Genomic DNA, 21,348 nt, shown 5'->3' with positions numbered 1-21,348 from the left:
CCAGGGACACAGAATGCAATATGATGCGACACAAATGGTTGCCCCTGCATCTCGATATTGGGACTGTATTTTAAAAGAATCAATAGAGATTCGTTTATCTGACAATCTTATTAATAGGGACAAGGGCTATCTTTTAAGTAACACTTGGGACCCGGTGTTATCCGACATTAAAAAACAACGGTCTGCGTCTCAATCGTCGGAATAGAAAAATTTTTTTAATTTTCTTTTATTTTTGACAGCGATATCTCGATTTCGCCTCTTTCCACCACCGGCGGCGCGGCATGTTTACTGCACTAGAGGGCAGCTACGGCACCTTTTCGCGCACGCGTTGTGGGCCTTCTGCGGCCTATATATGGGCTGCCGCTTGCGCTGGGAAGTCAGTTCCGGCGAGATTGTGCACCAGCGCTCTCACCTGATGATGGCGGACAGTTGGACCGCAGAAATATTGTGTCTTGAAGACGTCATGATCCGGCTGCATACCCGAGAAGAATTTTATAAATTATTACGCCGGGAAAGCCTTCGTAGTCACATCAGAAGCCTCTACGGGGAGGAGATGGTGGAACTCGTGAAGAAGTTTGATAAACTTCGTAAGAAGAAGGGCAAGTTGCTGAGTGCCCTCGCCTTTTTGCTGAGATGCCGCGATGGAAGAGTGATACCTAAGTTTGCCAGATTTGTGCATTTTATTGATACGAAAACGGCCAACAACATCAAGAAGCGTGCCAGTTTCGCCTTAGTCAAGGAGCGTATTCGCTTCACTCGAAGACAACTGGATCTCATATCCAAGGATTTACTTTTCGTGCACTTGGAGTTATCGTCGCTGCTGTCGGATGCATCCTGGGAATGGGTGGATAGTTCTTCTTGGGCACTATCAGATTGGACGCATAGGAGCTCCGTCAGGAAACAGTCTTCTAAGTTTCAACGGCTTTGTTCTCAACCTATGATATCTGATGACGACACCCGTCGACGGACAGTGATTAACCTCACGAGTAAAAAACTGGACGACGCTACACTGTCAGTGTTGGAGAAAGGCCTGAATTTTGCCCCTACACCGAGGAATGTGCCTATCACCGAATTCATCTGTGCAGTCGAACAAGCAGTGTCCAACCTTTCGGAGGGCCAAGCTGAAGAGATTAGGCAAGAGGTCTCACATACATTGCGGCGGGCGCCGCCTCCACGGAGTAACATCTCCTCTCTCGAAAGGGCAGCCGTCCGATCCATTAGAGAAGACGAGGATCTGATAGTTCTACCAGCCGACAAAGGCAACGCAACGGTTCTTCTGTCACGTGATGACTATCTGGGAAAGATGGATCTCTTACTTGAGGACTCAGCATACAGAACATTGCAGGACGACCCAACTGAACGGATAAAACGTAAGACGCTTTCACTGTTGAAGAAGAGTTCTTTACCTGACGACGTTCTCAAAAAACTTCGTCCTGGTGCTGCCGTGCCACCGAGACTATACGGCCTACCCAAGATTCATAAGAAAGGGGTCCCGCTTCGTCCGATCGTGAGTAACTTGGGTGCTCCTACCTACAATCTAGCCAAGTATTTAGCATCTGTTCTTGGCCCTCACGTCGGTAAATGCGAACATCACATTCCCAATTCTATGGTGTTTATTCAGAGATTGAAGTCCTTGTCTCTTAGTCCCTGCGATTTGCTTGTGAGCTTTGATGTCGTGTCGCTTTTTACCCGGGTTCCTCTGGAAGAATCCTTGCAATTAATTGGTGAGAAACTGGATGAGGACACAACCAGGCTTTGTCGCCACGTGCTGACGTCAACGTACTTTTTATTCAATGACAAATATTTTGAACAGACTGACGGAGTGGCTATGGGGAGCCCACTGTCCCCAATAGTCGCCAACCTTTTTATGGAAGATTTGGAGGACATGGCGCTGAAGACGGCGTCCTTAAAACCAACCTGTTTTTGGAGGTACGTTGACGACACGTTTATGGTGTGGCCTCATGGGAGAGAGGCTCTTGACCGCCTCCTAGATCATTTTAATTCCCTGCATCCTAGCATCAAGTTTACCATGGAGGTGGAAAGTGATGGAAAGCTTCCGTTTCTGGATGTTCTGGTGTATAGAAAGGATGATGGGACACTGGGACACAGTGTTTATCGAAAGCCTACGCACACGGACCGTTACCTGCATGCTTCTAGCTGTCATCCATCGTTCCAGCGTACAGGGGTCCTGCGAACGTTGGCGAGAAGAGCCTATGCCATTTCAGATGGAGAAAGCTTGCCACAAGAATTGGACCACCTTAAGGTTGTGTTCAAGCAGAATGGCTATACAGATAAACAGATCCGTCGTGCTTTCCAGTTTGGACCATCGCCTGAACCACCAGAAGATACCTGCAAATCGGTGGCTTTTCTGCCTTTTGCTGGGAGCATTTCCTCGAAGATAGGAAGAATTCTAAAAAGATATGACATCAAAAGTATTTTTCGTCCGCCGGCCAAGCTTAGAGCGTTTCTTGGCTCTGTGAAGGATGACCTGGGGTTGAGGAAGCCCGGTGTATACAAGATCCCTTGCCACTGTGGGAAGGCTTACATTGGTCAGACGATCCGGACCATTCAGGACCGATGTGTTGAGCATCAGCGGCACACACGGCTGCTTCAACCCGAGAAATCCGCAGTGGCGGAGCACTGTCTCACCCAGGGACACAGAATGCAATATGATGCGACACAAATGGTTGCCCCTGCATCTCGATATTGGGACTGTATTTTAAAAGAATCAATAGAGATTCGTTTATCTGACAATCTTATTAATAGGGACAAGGGCTATCTTTTAAGTAAGACTTGGGACCCGGTGTTATCCGACATTAAAAAACAACGGTCTGCGTCTCAATCGTCGGAATAGAAAATTTTTTTTTTAATTTTCTTTTATTTTTGACAGCGATATCTCGATTTCGCCTCTTTCCACCACCGGCGGCGCGGCATGTTTACTGCACTAGAGGGCAGCTACGGCACCTTTTCGCGCACGCGTTGTGGGCCTTCTGCGGCCTATATATGGGCTGCCGCTTGCGCTGGGAAGTCAGTTCCGGCGAGATTGTGCACCAGCGCTCTCACCTGATGATGGCGGACAGTTGGACCGCAGAAATATTGTGTCTTGAAGACGTCATGATCCGGCTGCATACCCGAGAAGAATTTTATAAATTATTACGCCGGGAAAGCCTTCGTAGTCACATCAGAAGCCTCTACGGGGAGGAGATGGTGGAACTCGTGAAGAAGTTTGATAAACTTCGTAAGAAGAAGGGCAAGTTGCTGAGTGCCCTCGCCTTTTTGCTGAGATGCCGCGATGGAAGAGTGATACCTAAGTTTGCCAGATTTGTGCATTTTATTGATACGAAAACGGCCAACAACATCAAGAAGCGTGCCAGTTTCGCCTTAGTCAAGGAGCGTATTCGCTTCACTCGAAGACAACTGGATCTCATATCCAAGGATTTACTTTTCGTGCACTTGGAGTTATCGTCGCTGCTGTCGGATGCATCCTGGGAATGGGTGGATAGTTCTTCTTGGGCACTATCAGATTGGACGCATAGGAGCTCCGTCAGGAAACAGTCTTCTAAGTTTCAACGGCTTTGTTCTCAACCTATGATATCTGATGACGACACCCGTCGACGGACAGTGATTAACCTCACGAGTAAAAAACTGGACGACGCTACACTGTCAGTGTTGGAGAAAGGCCTGAATTTTGCCCCTACACCGAGGAATGTGCCTATCACCGAATTCATCTGTGCAGTCGAACAAGCAGTGTCCAACCTTTCGGAGGGCCAAGCTGAAGAGATTAGGCAAGAGGTCTCACATACATTGCGGCGGGCGCCGCCTCCACGGAGTAACATCTCCTCTCTCGAAAGGGCAGCCGTCCGATCCATTAGAGAAGACGAGGATCTGATAGTTCTACCAGCCGACAAAGGCAACGCAACGGTTCTTCTGTCACGTGATGACTATCTGGGAAAGATGGATCTCTTACTTGAGGACTCAGCATACAGAACATTGCAGGACGACCCAACTGAACGGATAAAACGTAAGACGCTTTCACTGTTGAAGAAGAGTTCTTTACCTGACGACGTTCTCAAAAAACTTCGTCCTGGTGCTGCCGTGCCACCGAGACTATACGGCCTACCCAAGATTCATAAGAAAGGGGTCCCGCTTCGTCCGATCGTGAGTAACTTGGGTGCTCCTACCTACAATCTAGCCAAGTATTTAGCATCTGTTCTTGGCCCTCACGTCGGTAAATGCGAACATCACATTCCCAATTCTATGGTGTTTATTCAGAGATTGAAGTCCTTGTCTCTTAGTCCCTGCGATTTGCTTGTGAGCTTTGATGTCGTGTCGCTTTTTACCCGGGTTCCTCTGGAAGAATCCTTGCAATTAATTGGTGAGAAACTGGATGAGGACACAACCAGGCTTTGTCGCCACGTGCTGACGTCAACGTACTTTTTATTCAATGACAAATATTTTGAACAGACTGACGGAGTGGCTATGGGGAGCCCACTGTCCCCAATAGTCGCCAACCTTTTTATGGAAGATTTGGAGGACATGGCGCTGAAGACGGCGTCCTTAAAACCAACCTGTTTTTGGAGGTACGTTGACGACACGTTTATGGTGTGGCCTCATGGGAGAGAGGCTCTTGACCGCCTCCTAGATCATTTTAATTCCCTGCATCCTAGCATCAAGTTTACCATGGAGGTGGAAAGTGATGGAAAGCTTCCGTTTCTGGATGTTCTGGTGTACAGAAAGGATGATGGGACACTGGGACACAGTGTTTATCGAAAGCCTACGCACACGGACCGTTACCTGCATGCTTCTAGCTGTCATCCATCGTTCCAGCGTACAGGGGTCCTGCGAACGTTGGCGAGAAGAGCCTATGCCATTTCAGATGGAGAAAGCTTGCCACAAGAATTGGACCACCTTAAGGTTGTGTTCAAGCAGAATGGCTATACAGATAAACAGATCCGTCGTGCTTTCCAGTTTGGACCATCGCCTGAACCACCAGAAGATACCTGCAAATCGGTGGCTTTTCTGCCTTTTGCTGGGAGCATTTCCTCGAAGATAGGAAGAATTCTAAAAAGATATGACATCAAAAGTATTTTTCGTCCGCCGGCCAAGCTTAGAGCGTTTCTTGGCTCTGTGAAGGATGACCTGGGGTTGAGGAAGCCCGGTGTATACAAGATCCCTTGCCACTGTGGGAAGGCTTACATTGGTCAGACGATCCGGACCATTCAGGACCGATGTGTTGAGCATCAGCGGCACACACGGCTGCTTCAACCCGAGAAATCCGCAGTGGCGGAGCACTGTCTCACCCAGGGACACAGAATGCAATATGATGCGACACAAATGGTTGCCCCTGCATCTCGATATTGGGACTGTATTTTAAAAGAATCAATAGAGATTCGTTTATCTGACAATCTTATTAATAGGGACAAGGGCTATCTTTTAAGTAAGACTTGGGACCCGGTGTTATCCGACATTAAAAAACAACGGTCTGCGTCTCAATCGTCGGAATAGAAAAATTTTTTTAATTTTCTTTTATTTTTGACAGCGATATCTCGATTTCGCCTCTTTCCACCACCGGCGGCGCGGCATGTTTACTGCACTAGAGGGCAGCTACGGCACCTTTTCGCGCACGCGTTGTGGGCCTTCTGCGGCCTATATATGGGCTGCCGCTTGCGCTGGGAAGTCAGTTCCGGCGAGATTGTGCACCAGCGCTCTCACCTGATGATGGCGGACAGTTGGACCGCAGAAATATTGTGTCTTGAAGACGTCATGATCCGGCTGCATACCCGAGAAGAATTTTATAAATTATTACGCCGGGAAAGCCTTCGTAGTCACAGTTTTTTATATGCTTTAACATAGTTTATGGACTCAGGACTCTTATTTGATTTCAGCTCATCATGTAGTTCTCTCTTTCTATTACTAGATATTTTTATGCCAGTGATAATCCACTTTAGTTTATTTGTTATCCTTCTTGGGCAGGCTATGTGTGGAAATGTTTCATTGAAGACATGTAAAAAGCAGTTTAAAAACTGATCAGAATTTTTTGAACATTAGTTTTCTTGTTGTAATGACCAGTCTACCTTATTTAATCTCTAACAGAACAAGTTTATGTTTTCTTCGCTGAACTGTCTTTTCATGAAGCATCTCCTCCCTTTTTTTTTGCTATTTATTTTTTGTAAGTTTAATTCTATAAGCAGACCATAGTGATCGGAGATCCCTAGGTTTAAAGAGAATTTGGCAGTGTCCTCAAATGTATAATTTGTTAAAATATTGTCTATGCATGTTGCTATTTGCTCATTTACTCTGGTGAAGTCAGTGAAATTTAGTCTAAATCCAAATTCTTGAATTACGTCAATAAACTTAGTTGACATGCTTGTTTTGCTTACTGTATCTATGTTAAAATCAGCAGCAATTACAATTTTTTTCCCTATTTTCTTTAGTGAGTTTTTGTAGGAGACACTGGAATTTATCTAAGAATACTGTATTTACATCACTACCTGGAATTCTGTATATAGAGATGATTATGATATCCTGTTGTTCTAACTCTACACATCAACTTTCAAATACAAGCTACCTGGAATTCTGTATATAGAGATGATTATGATATCCTGTTGTTCTAGCTCTTCACATCAACTTTCAAATACAAGCTCTTCATTTAGAAATTTAAAATCGTCTCTTTCTTTATATTCCATTGAATTGTTAATCAATATACAGCCTCCACAACTACTGTTTTGCCTACAAAAACAACTAGTTATACTAAAGTTTTCTAACTTATTTTAAACTGTGATTGAATTTTTCATGAGCCAGTGTTCATTTAGGAAAACGACTTTGATATTTCTTTGAACGAATAATTTGCAGCTCATCAATTTTTGTTGTTTTATCATGAGGATATGTTGCATTTAGGCCGTTTATGTTCCAGTGCATTAGGAATGAAGACTTACACTCACTTATAGTTACCAACACATCTTCCCTTGAATAGCCCCCTTCACTTTTACTGTTGAAGTTTTCTTTTCAGAATGATGTTTTATACGATTGATGTAACATTTCTCTAGAACCACTTACCATAAAAAATGTTGTGGTTCTTTCCTTTTACAAGTGGTGCAGGTTGATTCATAGTGAGTTGGCGTTTCACATGTGATTTTTGAAGTTTTAAGTTGGGCACTGTAGCTAAACTTGTTGGAAATCCTCTTCTTGTTTCTTCAGCTTTGTCTTTAATCATTGGAGTATCTGGTTCCTCAGTTGAAGCTGACAATTCCGTTGCTGCTGCTCTAATTGTAGGTCACATTAAGCCAGGCCGATTTTGATTGAATTGTTTCAGTATTACATCACATAGTGCTTCTTTGCCTTTCATGTTTCTATGCATTCCATGGGTAGTGAAGTGTTATCTTTTTTGGCTGTCTGTATTAATATATGTGGTATTGCTGAAAAACTTACAAATTTTTTCGAACTTTCGGTTAGTTGCTTCAATTTCTGCGTTCACACACTATGTTTTCATGGGATCATGTCTCATAGGTATGCTTGTTATCAACACTTTCACGTCTGTAACCTTTACCAGTGCTTCCCTTAAAGATCTCAAGGCAAACTTTACCTCGTTTTTGTAGACATCATTTGCTCCAGCTATAATAATGCAAGAGTTACAACTTCCTTGGTTGATGTATCTGTCAATGTATCGTGTAACTTCTCATAGCGGAGCACCTGGTTTCACGAATCCAACAACACTTTGATTTATTATTTTTTCATTCATAATTTCTGCCAATCCTTTCCCATGACTATCAGCAATCAGATAAATAATGCCAGTTCTTGTTTTACATGTTGACTGTTGTTTGTTGTCTTCAGTTTTGAAACTTTTGGTTGAATATTTGCATCACTTTGTAGTATGTTTGTTGTTTCTGCTAGCACACTGAATCTGTTTTTGCATACAATATTAGGTTCATGTTTTCTTTGAGAGTGGGACACTTCAAGATTATTGTGATTCAAGTTTGATTCGTTTCCATGCTTTTGGACATTATTTTTCACTAACATAATTTTATTTGAAACTATATTATGTTACATATCTTAACAATATTTTCAATTAATGTTTTAATTATAGCTGAATTATTTTGAATGCTTTATTACTATCATAATTTTGGTGTTTTGTTTATAAGTGTGTTCTGTTGGTGTGCGAAAACATTAAGGTTCAATTCCATAACTACTGCCATGTTGACCAGTTAGTAGAATGTTCTTGAAACTACTGATTTGCATAATAAGGTGGAATAATTAGCTGAAAGTTGCATAAACATGAAATAAAAGTGAGAATAAAGTTCTTGTATGAATAATAAAATGAATAAACAAAGCAGTAAATTTACGCAACATGCAAATAGAATATGCCACTGTGGTACTGACTATGCCAGTTCTCCTTTTATCAGCCAATAAGCTAAATGTTCTTCTGCTGTGCCACCTTAAACAGTGGTTTGTACATCTATAGTTTTGCAGATGCATGTTACTACAGCATATTAATAAATATGCTCTGTGTGAGTCATTGGTTGATTACAAATTTACCTGAAGATTAATGCTCCCAAAATGTAATGTTCTACTAGGAACTCCATCATAACCAGCAGAATTATTATTTTTTAGTGACCTTATGTATTTTGCGGTCTCTTTAGGAGTTTTATTTTTGAAGCTAATGTCAATTTGTGATACATGCAGTGTCTGCAAAAGTAAATTTAATGCATCTGTATTTGATTATCTATTGGTGGGTGCCATATTTGCTGCTGAAGGGAGAAAGCTATCATTGGATCAGGTGGTTAATGATTTGAATGTGTCATTATTTCTGCCATAGCTATTTTCTGGGAGCTCAATTTCATTTGAATCACAAATTTTTGATTCTTTTTTGATTAATAATGTTCTAAATTGTTTTGGTTTTATTCTTTCAGTATTTTATTTTTTGAATATAATGCAGATATTTAATTTTTGTAATATAAAAGGGAGTGTCTGTACAACTCTTGGGTACAGGTTGTCCTCCAAATTATGAAGAGCTCTCCCTTCCTTGCACAAGATATTTTAATCCCAGGTGTTATCAACCTTTTGGCCTTACTTATCTTCAATTTTTCTATTGTTTGGTTATGGAGAAAACAAGACTGTAAGTGCTGCTGGAATATGTTTATGAAAAATTAAAGTGTTCTACCTGGACTGCCTCCTTTGTAATTCTCCTCCATGTGTTCTTCCAGTAAATATGTAAGTTTATAAAAAAATATTTTGGACCTACAATAAATGTAAATTTATTTACACACTTTTATAAAATAAAATAAATGTGTTATTTGATCTTCTACATCAATCTTGCCTGAACAGGAGCATTTCCAACATTTTTTGTCCAAAAGATTACTACCATGTCATTGGTCTTTTGATAGCAAGTTATCAATACTTTACAGCAGTGCTCCACAGCTGAGTAATGCACTGGCACAGATATTGGCTGAGAGGTGGAGGTCATCTATGTCACCAGACACACTGGGCTGATTACTTTCTCTGGCCCACTTCATGCACAACTTTCCAAGTAATCTTTCATTAATATCTAGTCATGTGGATGCATTTCTCTCTGGCAATATTTTGTGTAACTAATCACCATGCTCACACTAAATTTTGTGTTTTAGTGATACTGTGGAGTATTCTGTGCACTGTGTGTTCTGTTTCACCAGTTTGCCCAGCCTACAATATCCGACATCAGTAATGAGGAGTTTCCATCGAACAAAGTCTGGACGTGGTTTCACCTTGCTTTTGCCATGTTTTGATACACCCACCACAGCACTCCTTGAACACACAAGTCATGTAGCTATTGAAATACTTGTGCTGAGCCTCTGTGCCATCACAATCTGCCCTTGGTCAAACTCAGGTGGAACATGCACCTTACCCATTCTGCACTCGACAGCATGCTCACTGATACTACATCCATCATGTGTATGTCTGACAAGCAGACATTCCTCACCAGCTGATGCTGCTATCATGTTGATGGGTTTGTATCGACAGTAGGTCAGTCGCCATAGTGTTCTGACTAATCATTGTAAGTTTTGCCTGTATTATTAACATAGAATTTGTGTAGCAGGACATTTACTGTTAAACAGAAGAAAACAAAATTGATAAAAGTAAAACAAAAATTAAGAAGTTTGATTGGTTACTGATACTTCAAGGAAAAAAATCTTAGAAACATAACATAAGGAACCACTGGTAAAAAGGACAGAAATATAAAGTTCATTAAAAATTCTGTCAAGGAAGATTGTGAATTTCTAAATTGGATTACAGATTTTAAAGGAACACTTCTGAGTGATTTTGAATGTAATATGATATTAATAAGAGATATGATGTATCATCTGCATGATGTACTAAACATAAATAGTCTATGACACTATCAAACTCAGTAAGTGCTGCAATGAACAGTTTAAGGATCTACCTGGCTGTCATGTAAATAGAAAGGTAGCTACCTCATGGTTTCACTCTGACCCAGTATGCTGGCACTCACTCTTTATACTTCCTTTGAGTACCAGGAGAATACTGTAGTTGAATCTTTGCAACATTACAGGGAATGCATGACTACTTTGTTATTTGAGAATGTAGTCTTTCATGACAGCACTGTTGTATAAAACATTCTCAGACTTCTTGCTCCTTCAGTTCAAGGTAAAACCTTGAGCTTTCGATTATTATATGCATTGTCTTTGTCAGGAACAACTGACTGTCAAAAATGATGCTGTGGTGGCCTTATACATCCCAAAGACGGCTCCTGATTGGCCGGTAGTAACATCAATCTGTTGCAGATGTTGTCAAAATCTGCGCTGTTTGTGCTATCAATCCTGCCATAGCATAAACATTGTGACAAATACCTCTGTGTCTTCCTTGCATCAAGATCTCACTTCCATGTACTGCTAGGGTTATATCCACTGCCACAATTGAAGATTTTCTCACACATTCTTATTTCTACAGCCTCTTTAATTGCAGAATCCCAGTATGTAGGAACCTGGGACAATCAAACAGTATTTTATGTTTGTGTGTGAAGTTGTGTTCAGCAACTGCAAATTTCTTCAGTTCTTGATTTTTGGTATGTCATTGATGTTTGCACAGTGGTTGGAAACAGTGCAGGTGGACTGATCAATTGCTACAGCACTCACAAGGGATGATGTAAATCCCAGGAATCCTTAGGCCAAGAATGTTCTTAACAGGACGTAGCATCTCCTTCATCTTCTTAGCAGGTTGGAAAACAGATGTGACACCACATCTTCTCAGGACTCTGCCTATTTTGCTGGATGTAGTGCCACAGAAGGAAAGGAATGCAATCAGAGGCTGATCACGTGAATGTTAAACATTTTCAAATTTCCTTTTCTTGTAGAATGCAGATGTCATATTGCCTGTCCCATAGCTATTCTTTCAGAACATTCACTACAGATGGTTAATTTCAGAATCCAAGTGATCCTCATCAGAAACAGTTTTCGCTCTGTGTACCAGTGTATTTAAAGCTACTCTCTTCTGAACTGTACTCTGAGCACTAAGATATAAATCAGTGTGCATTGGAGTGGGGCACACTGAGTGGTTGAGATATCTATCCGACTATTGTTGTACGAAAACATCAAAAAATGGCAGTCTTCTCTCTTTTTCTGTCTTAATGGCCAACTGTATGCTTGGGTGCATACTGTTCATATGTTCATGGTAATGCTCCAGGATTTTTACATCATGTGGCCAGACCACAAACACATCATCAACATAATGATAAAATGAAGATGGACAAAGGATATTGAAATTTAATGCACTTTCCTCAAAATGTTCTACAAAAAAGTTGGATATTGCTGGAGACAATGGAGAACTCATAGCTGTTGTCTCCAGCAATAACCAAATTTTTTATGGAACATTTTGAGGAATGTGCATTAAATTTGCCTCCCCTTCATCTGTCTTCATTTTATCATTATGGTGACGATATATTTATGGTATAGCTACACAGCATAGAAACTCTGAAAATATGAACAGTATACACCCAAATATCCAGTTAACAATTGAGTCAGAGAAAGAGAGAAGACTGTCATTTTTAGATGTTATGCTACAATGAAAGATGAATGGTTTCTCAGCCGCTCAGTGTACCACAGGCTGATGCATGTGATTTATATCTTAATGCCCAGAGTTTTCACCATACAGCCAGAAGAGAGCAGCTTTAAATACACTGGTACTAAATACACTGGTACACAGAGAAAAAACTGTTTCTGATGAGGATCACTTGGATTCTGAAATTAACCTTCTGAAGTACGTGTTCAGAAAGAATAGCTATGGGACAGGCAATATGACATCTGCATTCTCCAAGTAAAAGAAATTTGAAAATGTTTAACATTCATGTGATCAGCCTCTGATTGCATTCCTTTCCTTCTGTGGTGCTACATCCAGCAAAATAGGCAGAGTCCTGAGAGCATGAGGTGTCAGATATATTTTCTGTCCTTCTAAGAAGATAAAGGAGATGCTACACCCTGTTAAGGGTCTTGGCCTCGTGATCCCTGGGATTTATAACATCACATGTGAGTGTGGTAGCAATTACATCAGCCAGTCCATCTGCACTGTTTTCAACCTCTATGTAGAATGTCAACAACATATTAAAAATTGGGAACTGGAAAAATCTGCAGTTGCTGGAAAACAAACCTAAAATACTGTTTGCTGAAACAAAAGTTTTGTCCCAAGCTCCTACATACTGGGATTCTGTAATTAAAGAGGCTGTAGAATTAAGAATGAGTGAGAAAATCTTCAACTGTGACATTGGATATAATCTCAGCGGTGCAAGTAAGTGAGCTCTTGATGAAGAGAAGAGACAGAAATATTTGTATATTTGTCACAATGTTTACACTTTGGTGGGAGTGATGGCACCACCAGTGCAGAAGCTGACACCATCCATAACAGAATGACTTTATTACTAATCAGAAGCCATCTTTGGGCTATATAGGGCCACCACTTCAGAAGTTTTGATAGTCAGTTGCTCCTGACAAAGGCAATGGATACAAGCGTCAAAAGCTCAAGATTTTACCCTGAATTGATGTGGAAAGCATTCTAAGAATGTTTTATATAACTCCGTTATTGTCTAATTACTATTGGGCTGGTACCTGAGTTATCTACCTGAATATGTGACGTATTTCCCTTTTTCTCTTAATCTGGTTGCTGTAGTTGATTCTCTTGAAATACAAGTCCTGCCAGTCAGCGCCTCTGAAATCCCATGTGTAGCCGAGGAAAGGCTTGACTTCTTCACATTCTGCAGTATCTTACTGGAGCAAAAGAAAATAACTTCTACTCACACAATGAGAAAGTACGTCCACTACTTTCCTTTTACAAACATATGTTTCCTTGTATGGGTGTACAGATCATTAGCATGACTCATGAATTTGAGTAGAACATAACTTTACATACAATATACACCTCAAAGGCTCAACATGACAAATCCAGATTACAATATATTTCATTTGTCACAAAATCATCTTGTCTTTTATTTTCGTTCTTGTAGAGTGATTGGCCTTTGATGGTCAAGCCACCACCAATCCACAATGCCAAAATGTAAAAGGCCCAGCCCACAGTAAGTGAAGCCATTTATTTATCCTCACCTCTTGCCATTTTCTTGTATTCCACACCTCCCGTTTAATGTGTGTACATACAAAAACAAACACTTGCACACAGTATATGTTCTGTGACTTACTCCCTCCTTAATATTATTCTGCCATGATCATCTTTCCTTGTACTACACAAGGAGTGTAAAAATGTCATTTGCCTAAATGATGTGTAACACTTTATTACTCACTTTAGTTTTAATCCATATCTGGTCGCTCTTGGTAAATGGGAGTATCTTCGTAACTCTTTTAAGGTTTTGTTTGACAGAAATCATCAGTGAAGATGTAACAGCCTTGTGGTTACTGATTCCTATCTCTGCATTCACTGAATCCAAAAGTTTTGGCCTGTTTGTTTGCATGAGATTTAATATATTTCCACTGTTGTTGGGTTGTCTAACCAACTGTTCAAAGTTTTAGTATACTGTCACAAAACTTTTTGTTCCTGAGTAACATTATCAATGAGTCCAACTTCTGGTCCACAGTGGGTAAATTACAACTTTCCTCAACTGCTATGGCAACCTTGGTTGAATTTCTAAGTGCTAATTTCCAAGCTTCGTGTGAAGCACTTCCTGAGTCTGATACTAGATTTGAGTGAACAACAGATTTATCCAGTTTCTATATTTATCTCTTCTTCCATGTGTACCTTCACTCAAGTGATATTACACTTTGACTTATTATTTATTTGATTAGAAATTGCTGATTTTTCAGGGCAATAAATATACTCCCACCATTGGTGTTCTTCATAGATTTCTGGTTTGTATCCCATTCGGAATTTAAGATAACACTACTTTTTATTTATGATTCTGGCCATCTTTCTGTCACACATAATACATGTATGTCACTACAATTAATAAGTGATATTACTGCTGGAACCCTACAATGAATGGTCATGCAACTGACTAACAATGCTTGTGGTCTGCAAGGACTTGTATTCCCCTGGATAACAATTGCAGGTGGCCCATTCTTTGCTCTAAGGTCTACAACCTAAATTTTTTGCATTGCCCTATGACTGATGTATGCAGGTAAAAGCTACAAAATGTTTTCTTTTCAGAAGCATGTGAAAAATTAGTAAAATAATTGTTTGTGCTAATCAAGTATGGTGGCTATCACCAGGTGGTTATAATTAAAGTTCAGCTACTCATGGAGGTCCATTGTGGGCTGTAATTATTGTATAATAGCAAAACTAAGTAAATATGCTAATGTGTTAATGTGTAACCAATTCATGCTGGAAAAAAATTAGTTCTAATTTTGGCTAGCAGGCACAAATCTGGCACTATAAAGCATCTTGTCGATGTCCCGGGTGCTCAGATTAAACAAATTGTGCAAGCTCCAGTTAATAATTATGCTTTTTTCAGTTGTTTGACCTTTTCTGTCTACATCCCATTCCTAATCCATATCATATGAAAATGTTTCTATATGTCTTTCTTGTATTCACAGTACCAGATTTGCACCTGATGGCCAAAATTAAAACTATTTTTTTTTTTCAGCATAAATCGATTCCCTATTAATCCATTTGAATATGTACCTAGTTTCGCTGACCTTCAATAATTACAGCCCTCTCTGGAACTCTTTGAGCAGCTGCACCTTAATTATAACCATCCAGTAGTACTGCACTGACTGACATATTGCTGCATTGCTGCGGGAACAGGGCTGAATGAAAAATACTCATCTAATTATCTTATGCACATATAAAAAAACAAAACATCCTTCTACCGTCCTATTGTCACCAATTTATAGAAAATGTTCATCAATAGCAAACAAATTTTAATTCAGTATGCTTCCTCCCACATACAGCCTCCTGTTCCTATAGGACCTTGGGAAGGAACAGTGAATGCAACAGCAGATGGTTTTGCTTGTCCACAAGAAGAGAACTACATTATACCAACTGATGAAGACTGCCTATTTTTAAATGTTTATACAACAAAGGTAATTCACATTTTTCAGCATTTCTTTTAGAATCCAAGCAACTGTAATAAAATATGTAACGAGTTATTGATGTACATGCCTGTGATGTCCATGCAACATATTAACTCAACTTTCACCATGTTTGCTTCACTAATTCATCATATACAATGGGAAATCTATTCATAAAATAAATTAAAATCACAAAGAGACAGAAAGGTGGACCAGTTGTTACCATTAGAAGATGCAACTTTTAGTACTGCTGATACCAGCAGTTAAAATAGGAAAAGAATAGTCCCAGCTATTCATTCATTTTTTTCATTCTGTCACACATTATATGCTATAAATTCCATAGTGAAAGAGAGCCTTCAGGGATGTGGAGCAAGTCAAGTTACACATTAAGAGGTAGAATCACCTGCTGCAGGTTACTTCATTAATTTTGAACAATAGATTCTCATTCGGGATGTGCCTCTGCCAGGCACTTAAATGTGATTTGCAGGGTATCCTTGTAGATGTAGATGTAAGGACATACTGGTTCGGGAAGATTAACAGAGATCCATCTGTTATGAGAAGGAAGATCTTTGCCCTCTTCTTCCTTGTTAAAGATAGGCTTTTTTCACTGTAGGATCTAAGTGAGCTCTGGCCCACACCTTTTTTTTTAAATATATATATCCACCTCTCAGAACCAATTCTTCTCTCTTTTCTGAGGAGATAACCTATTGTTCTGTAAACTAGTAGCACTAATTACAGTTTTAAGTGTTTTTATTAGTAGAGTTGGGAGCTGCAACTCGTAAAGACAATTACTGACCAGTCTTTCTAAAAAATTCATTATTATGATAACAGTACCAAGACAAAAATTTCATGCTTCATATGTTGTTGTAATGGTTACTGTTGGTAGTACTCAAATGTTTTTGTAAGTTGATGGTGATGCTGAGTAATAGTATTAATTGGAATTTATGAGGAATTCTCTGTATTTACATTGAATGATAGTTGAAGGCAGTTTTTCTTCCTTTACAACAGGGTATAGAATAAAGTACTGTATCATTGCACATTTTGTCAGGCAGCTTCAGGTAAGGCTGTGCTTATAATGCTTAGAGTTGTGGTACTGCGCTATTCACAAACTGAGCTGACGAATGAATCAGTCTGCGAAGGAGTAATGACTTTATATCTAGGCCAATATTTCTGAATTATATTGGAACATTAGATATTTGGAAGATGTGTATACCAGTGAAGATCACAATAATCTTTAGCACATGGGGCTTGTTACAATGAACAATGATCCAGAAAACCATCCTATATTGTCATCATTTATAAATATTGCAAAATTACTCTGATGTTAACTATGCTAATACCTTGCCTCATACAATTTTTACTTAATATATGCTTCTGTTCTGGCAGTGCTTCTATACAGTAAGGTGGGTTGGTGATAGTATTCATTATAATTTATGGATCCAGACAAAACACACACACACACACACACACACACACACACACACACACACACTCTAAAGGAATATTTTGGTAAAGCAGTAGCAGAATTTTCCTTACTACCACAACTTACTTCATCTTATATAAAACATCGTGTAAGTTCTCCTGTGGTACTTTGGAATTTAAATATATGTGAAAAGAAATGATATGGAAAATTGTTTAAAAAGAAGCCTGATCCTTGAGTTGAATATTTCACACATTAGCACACTATACAAAATGGAATTGCTAAATAAAATACGTTCATCTAGTATGAGTTGTAGACAGCTCAGTATGCCTCAAGCAGTAGAACTGATGTGTTTGCTATATCGAGCAAGTAATATTGTGCCAGGATGAGAAGGAAGGACTGTTTGTTGGGGACTGCATCGGATGATATTTGAAAACATGAGAGCTTAAATGTGGAAGACAGGTTAATATGCAAGACAGAGATTTCTGCTTAAACATCATGCATGAGTTAATAAGAGTGAAAAGCTAAGTGCACTGTATGTAGCAGAGGTCAGAGGGAGGTGGTGAAAAATAGACAAGTAAGACAATGAAATATGTAGAAAACTAAAATGGAGTAAAGAAAAGGGTAGTTACTGTGAAGATATGCTGAGACAGAAGAAATTAACATAAATTAAAGCCGGGTGGGTGGCGAGAACCAAGGACATGTTGTAGCGCTAGTTCCCACTTGCGGAATTCTGAGAAACTGGTGTATGGCAGAAGAATACAGATGGTGTGTGTGGTGAAACAGATGCCGATGTCACAATTGTCATGTTGTAGAGCATGCTCTGCGACAGGATGTTGTGTGTTGCCAGTATACACCCTCTGTCTATGCCCATTCATCCTAATTGATAATTTGGTGGTAGTCTTGCCAATGTAAAGGCCGAACAGTGTTTAAATAACGGCTGGTACATGATGTGTTGTTTCACATGTGGCTCTTCCTTTCATAGTATATGTTTTGTCAGTTAGAGAGCTGCCATAGGTGGTGGCAGGAGGGTGCACAGGGCAAGTCTTGCAGTGGGGATGGTCACATGAGTAGGAGACATAGGGTAGGGAGATGCGTGCACAAGGAGCATAGTGTCTGACAAGAATATTGTGGATATTGGAAGGGCAACAAACAGCTATTCTAGGTGTGGTGGTCAAAATCTCAGACAGAACGGATCTCATTTCAGGGCATGATTTTAGGAAGTCATGGCCCTGTAAAAGTAGCTGATTAATACATTCCAGACCAGGATAACACTGAGTCACCAGTGGTGTGCTCTGAAGTTGCTTTTTGTAGGTATCAGCAGTTACCAGGATTTGATGTGATGGCCTGGGAAATCTCCTTTTGAACCAGGTTGATGAGGTAATTATGTGCAGTGAAGACTGAGGTGAGAATGGTGGTGTATTGCTGTAAAGAGTCTGCATCTGAACAAAAATATTTGCCTTGGATGCCAAGACTGTATGGGAGGGAATGTTTGACATGCAAAGGATGGAAACTGTCAAAATGTAAGTGCTGCTGTTAATTGGTAGGTTTAATGTGGATGGAAGTGTGTAGCTGGACTTTGGTGGAGACGAGATGAACATCAAGGAAAGTGGCATGAGATTCGGCTTCACCACTGCCTCCCAGACAAAGAATAACCCATAATTACAAGAAACAGTCACAACAGTACAGTGTCCTTAATATCTCATCTAAAGCACTCTCCCCTCCTGACTTATCTGTATTATCTGAGGGTCTCATTTTCAGCTCTAAACCCAAATTTGATCATGCTGCTTTGGTGAAGGACCTGCTTTCCTTCACAAGTAATATCAATTGGAAATATCACTTTGCAACCCAGTCCCAAAACATTTCCAACAGCAGACCTGATGACTCCTTTGTTCAAATTCGAGACAGCTTGATTGTTAAAACTGAAGGCATTGGGTCCACTGGAGTTTTGTCATTAGTTGAGAGAAAATAGCAACCTCAGACTTTGGAAAGCACATTATTCAGAAATTTATTTTCCATGGTTGCAGTCACAAAAAGAGGAACGAAAGTTATTTTTGATTGCAAGAGAATGGAGTTTGCAGTTTAGCTCTAGTTGCATAAGGGATTGAGATGGACAATCAGTATAATCAGATATTGTTTACACTTCCAAAAGTACTACAGGCAAATTCTGCTTCCTCAAATTCCACAATGATCTGGCATGAGAGACATGGATTCATCCATTTTAAAGGCCTGAAGAATATATATGATATGAATTTAATTACTGGTTTAAAAATGAAGAAAGATGAAAATCTTGATGCGAACCATGTCATTATTGTTTAATTCAGATTAGAAATCAATATCAAAAGTTCCTGACTAATTTATTTATGCCGATTTGATTGGTTGGATCATAAAACCAACTCTTGGAGGTGCAGATCTGTACATAGTTTTTGAGGATGATTGCATTTTGTACAGGTTTGTATATGTCCATTAAAAGTAAGCACGACCTTTTTGTGTGTTTTTGGAATTTTGAAGACGTTTTGAAAGACAAATTGGAAACAAAATCGAAGTTCTGAGAAGTGACAATGGGACCAAACTCATAAATAAGGATTTTGAAGATCATTTCAAGCAAAATGGAAAAATATGTGAGAAAACAAGTCCTATACAACACAGCAGAATGGCAGAATTAAGCAAAAAAATAAGTCCATTGTTCATGCACACTTATGTTGTCTTCATAAATTATGAGGCATAGCAGTAAATTATGCTGTGCCTATCTTAAATCAATGACTATGTAAAGCAAACAATAATATCATTCCAAGCAAGGATACCCATACAGTAGTTTGCAGGGAGGGCTACCTGATGGTATGAGGTATTTTTAATATTTTGGATGATGAATGGTGACTCGTAAGTATCCACAAAAAAGCTCCCATTCTCGCCCTATTAAAAACCTGCATAATAAGTTTTCCTTTCCCTGTGAGGGGTAGGCCATGGCACACCTTGTCCCTGGATATGGGTACTATTGATGCTGTATGTAAAATGGTTTGGAAAACCTCCATCTTTATAACACACGAAGGGGTTTGGATTGTCAGCATATGTACATTTTCCTGATCAATTTAGATCAAAATGCGATAGTAAATTGAAGAAATTGATCATGATTTGCTTTGGTGGATATAGTAACAATCACTGTCTCTACAATACAGAGTCACAGAAAGTTGTAATCTCTTGCAATGTCTTTTATATTGAAGAAGAAACCCATGGGTTAAACAAGGAAGAGAGAGATGCTACATTTTTCCTGGTAAAACATGCTGCTGAAGATGTTCACCAGGAATCTGAATAGGATGTTACTAGTGAATGAGTAAAAGAAAGTAAAAGAATGAATCTGAGAGAATGATCTAATCTGCGAGCATCTGCTTGTTTTCAGATCAAAGTATAACCTGTTCTGCCATTATCTTTCAGTATCAAACTTCTGAAAAAGCAGTCATCAAAGTGGAAGCAAGCAATGGAAGAGGAAATGGTATCCTAAGAAGAACAAAACTTGTGATCTGGTATCATTACCACGCAAACACGAGACAATTGTATATAAGTGAGTCTACTGTGTGAAAGAGAATTCTGAGGGACTAACTGATCACTTTAAAGCTAGACAAATGGCTCTGAGCACTATCGGACTTAACATCTATGGTCATCAGTCCCCTAGAACTTAGAACTACTTAAATCTAACTAACCTAAGGAGATCACACAGCACCCAGTCATCATGAGGCAGAGAAAATCCCTGACCCCGCCGGGAATCGAACCCGGGAACCCGGGCGCGGGAAGCGAGAACGCTACCGCACGACCACGAGCTGTGGACTTTAAAGCTAGACTATGTGTCAACAACAAAAGTGCGTTTGTGTGATTAAAAATGCAGAGCATCAGAAATGTTCCAAACACGGGAAGTGAGAACGCTATCGCACGACCACGAGCTGTGGACTTTAAAGCGACTATGTGTCAACAACCAAAGTGCTGTTCATGTGATTAAAAATGCAGAGCATCAGAAATGTTCCAAACACATATACATTAAATACTATTACTTATTTGAATGTGTTGAAGGCAGTGAGACAGAAGATTGTTGTGTTTGTTCTGCTAAACTAGAGACAAATTTATATCAGATAGAAAAGCTCTGTCAATCACTTCAAAACAATCTCAATCAAAGAAGAATGGGAGGGTAGATAAGAGTGAGCTTGTTATATTAAGAGTTGTTTTGGGCCTTGTTTTAGTCCTCATAATGTGATCACACCAGAGATGAATATTCATTCTGTGCATGGCCATGTTCTGTGATATTATAAAAACATATTTTTGGTTTCCTTTATCATTGTGGTTACTTTGTCACTTTCGATTCTAAAGAAAAGAGTAATTTGATATTTGATTCTGACTTTGTTTCACCCTGTGATTTTGTATAAAACATAATTACAGGCATCA

General features: G+C 39.6%; 1 protein-coding gene across 1 annotated transcript in view; it reads left to right on the top strand.

Annotated features, from left to right (window-relative positions):
- The window catches only part of LOC126249177 (esterase E4-like), a 280,540-nt gene that overhangs the window by 120,793 nt on the left and 138,399 nt on the right, over window positions 1-21,348 (top strand). The window contains exon 3 of the mRNA XM_049950835.1: window positions 15,378-15,509. Coding sequence (XP_049806792.1) covers window positions 15,378-15,509 — 132 coding nt within the window. The remainder of the gene's footprint in view (window positions 1-15,377; window positions 15,510-21,348) is intronic.

This window comes from Schistocerca nitens, chromosome 1 (genome assembly GCF_023898315.1).
Source record: "Schistocerca nitens isolate TAMUIC-IGC-003100 chromosome 1, iqSchNite1.1, whole genome shotgun sequence".
In the NCBI taxonomy this organism is placed as follows: domain Eukaryota; kingdom Metazoa; phylum Arthropoda; class Insecta; order Orthoptera; family Acrididae; genus Schistocerca; species Schistocerca nitens.
Note: the sequence above shows the minus strand (reverse complement) of the source record. Positions and strands in the feature narration are given on the sequence as shown.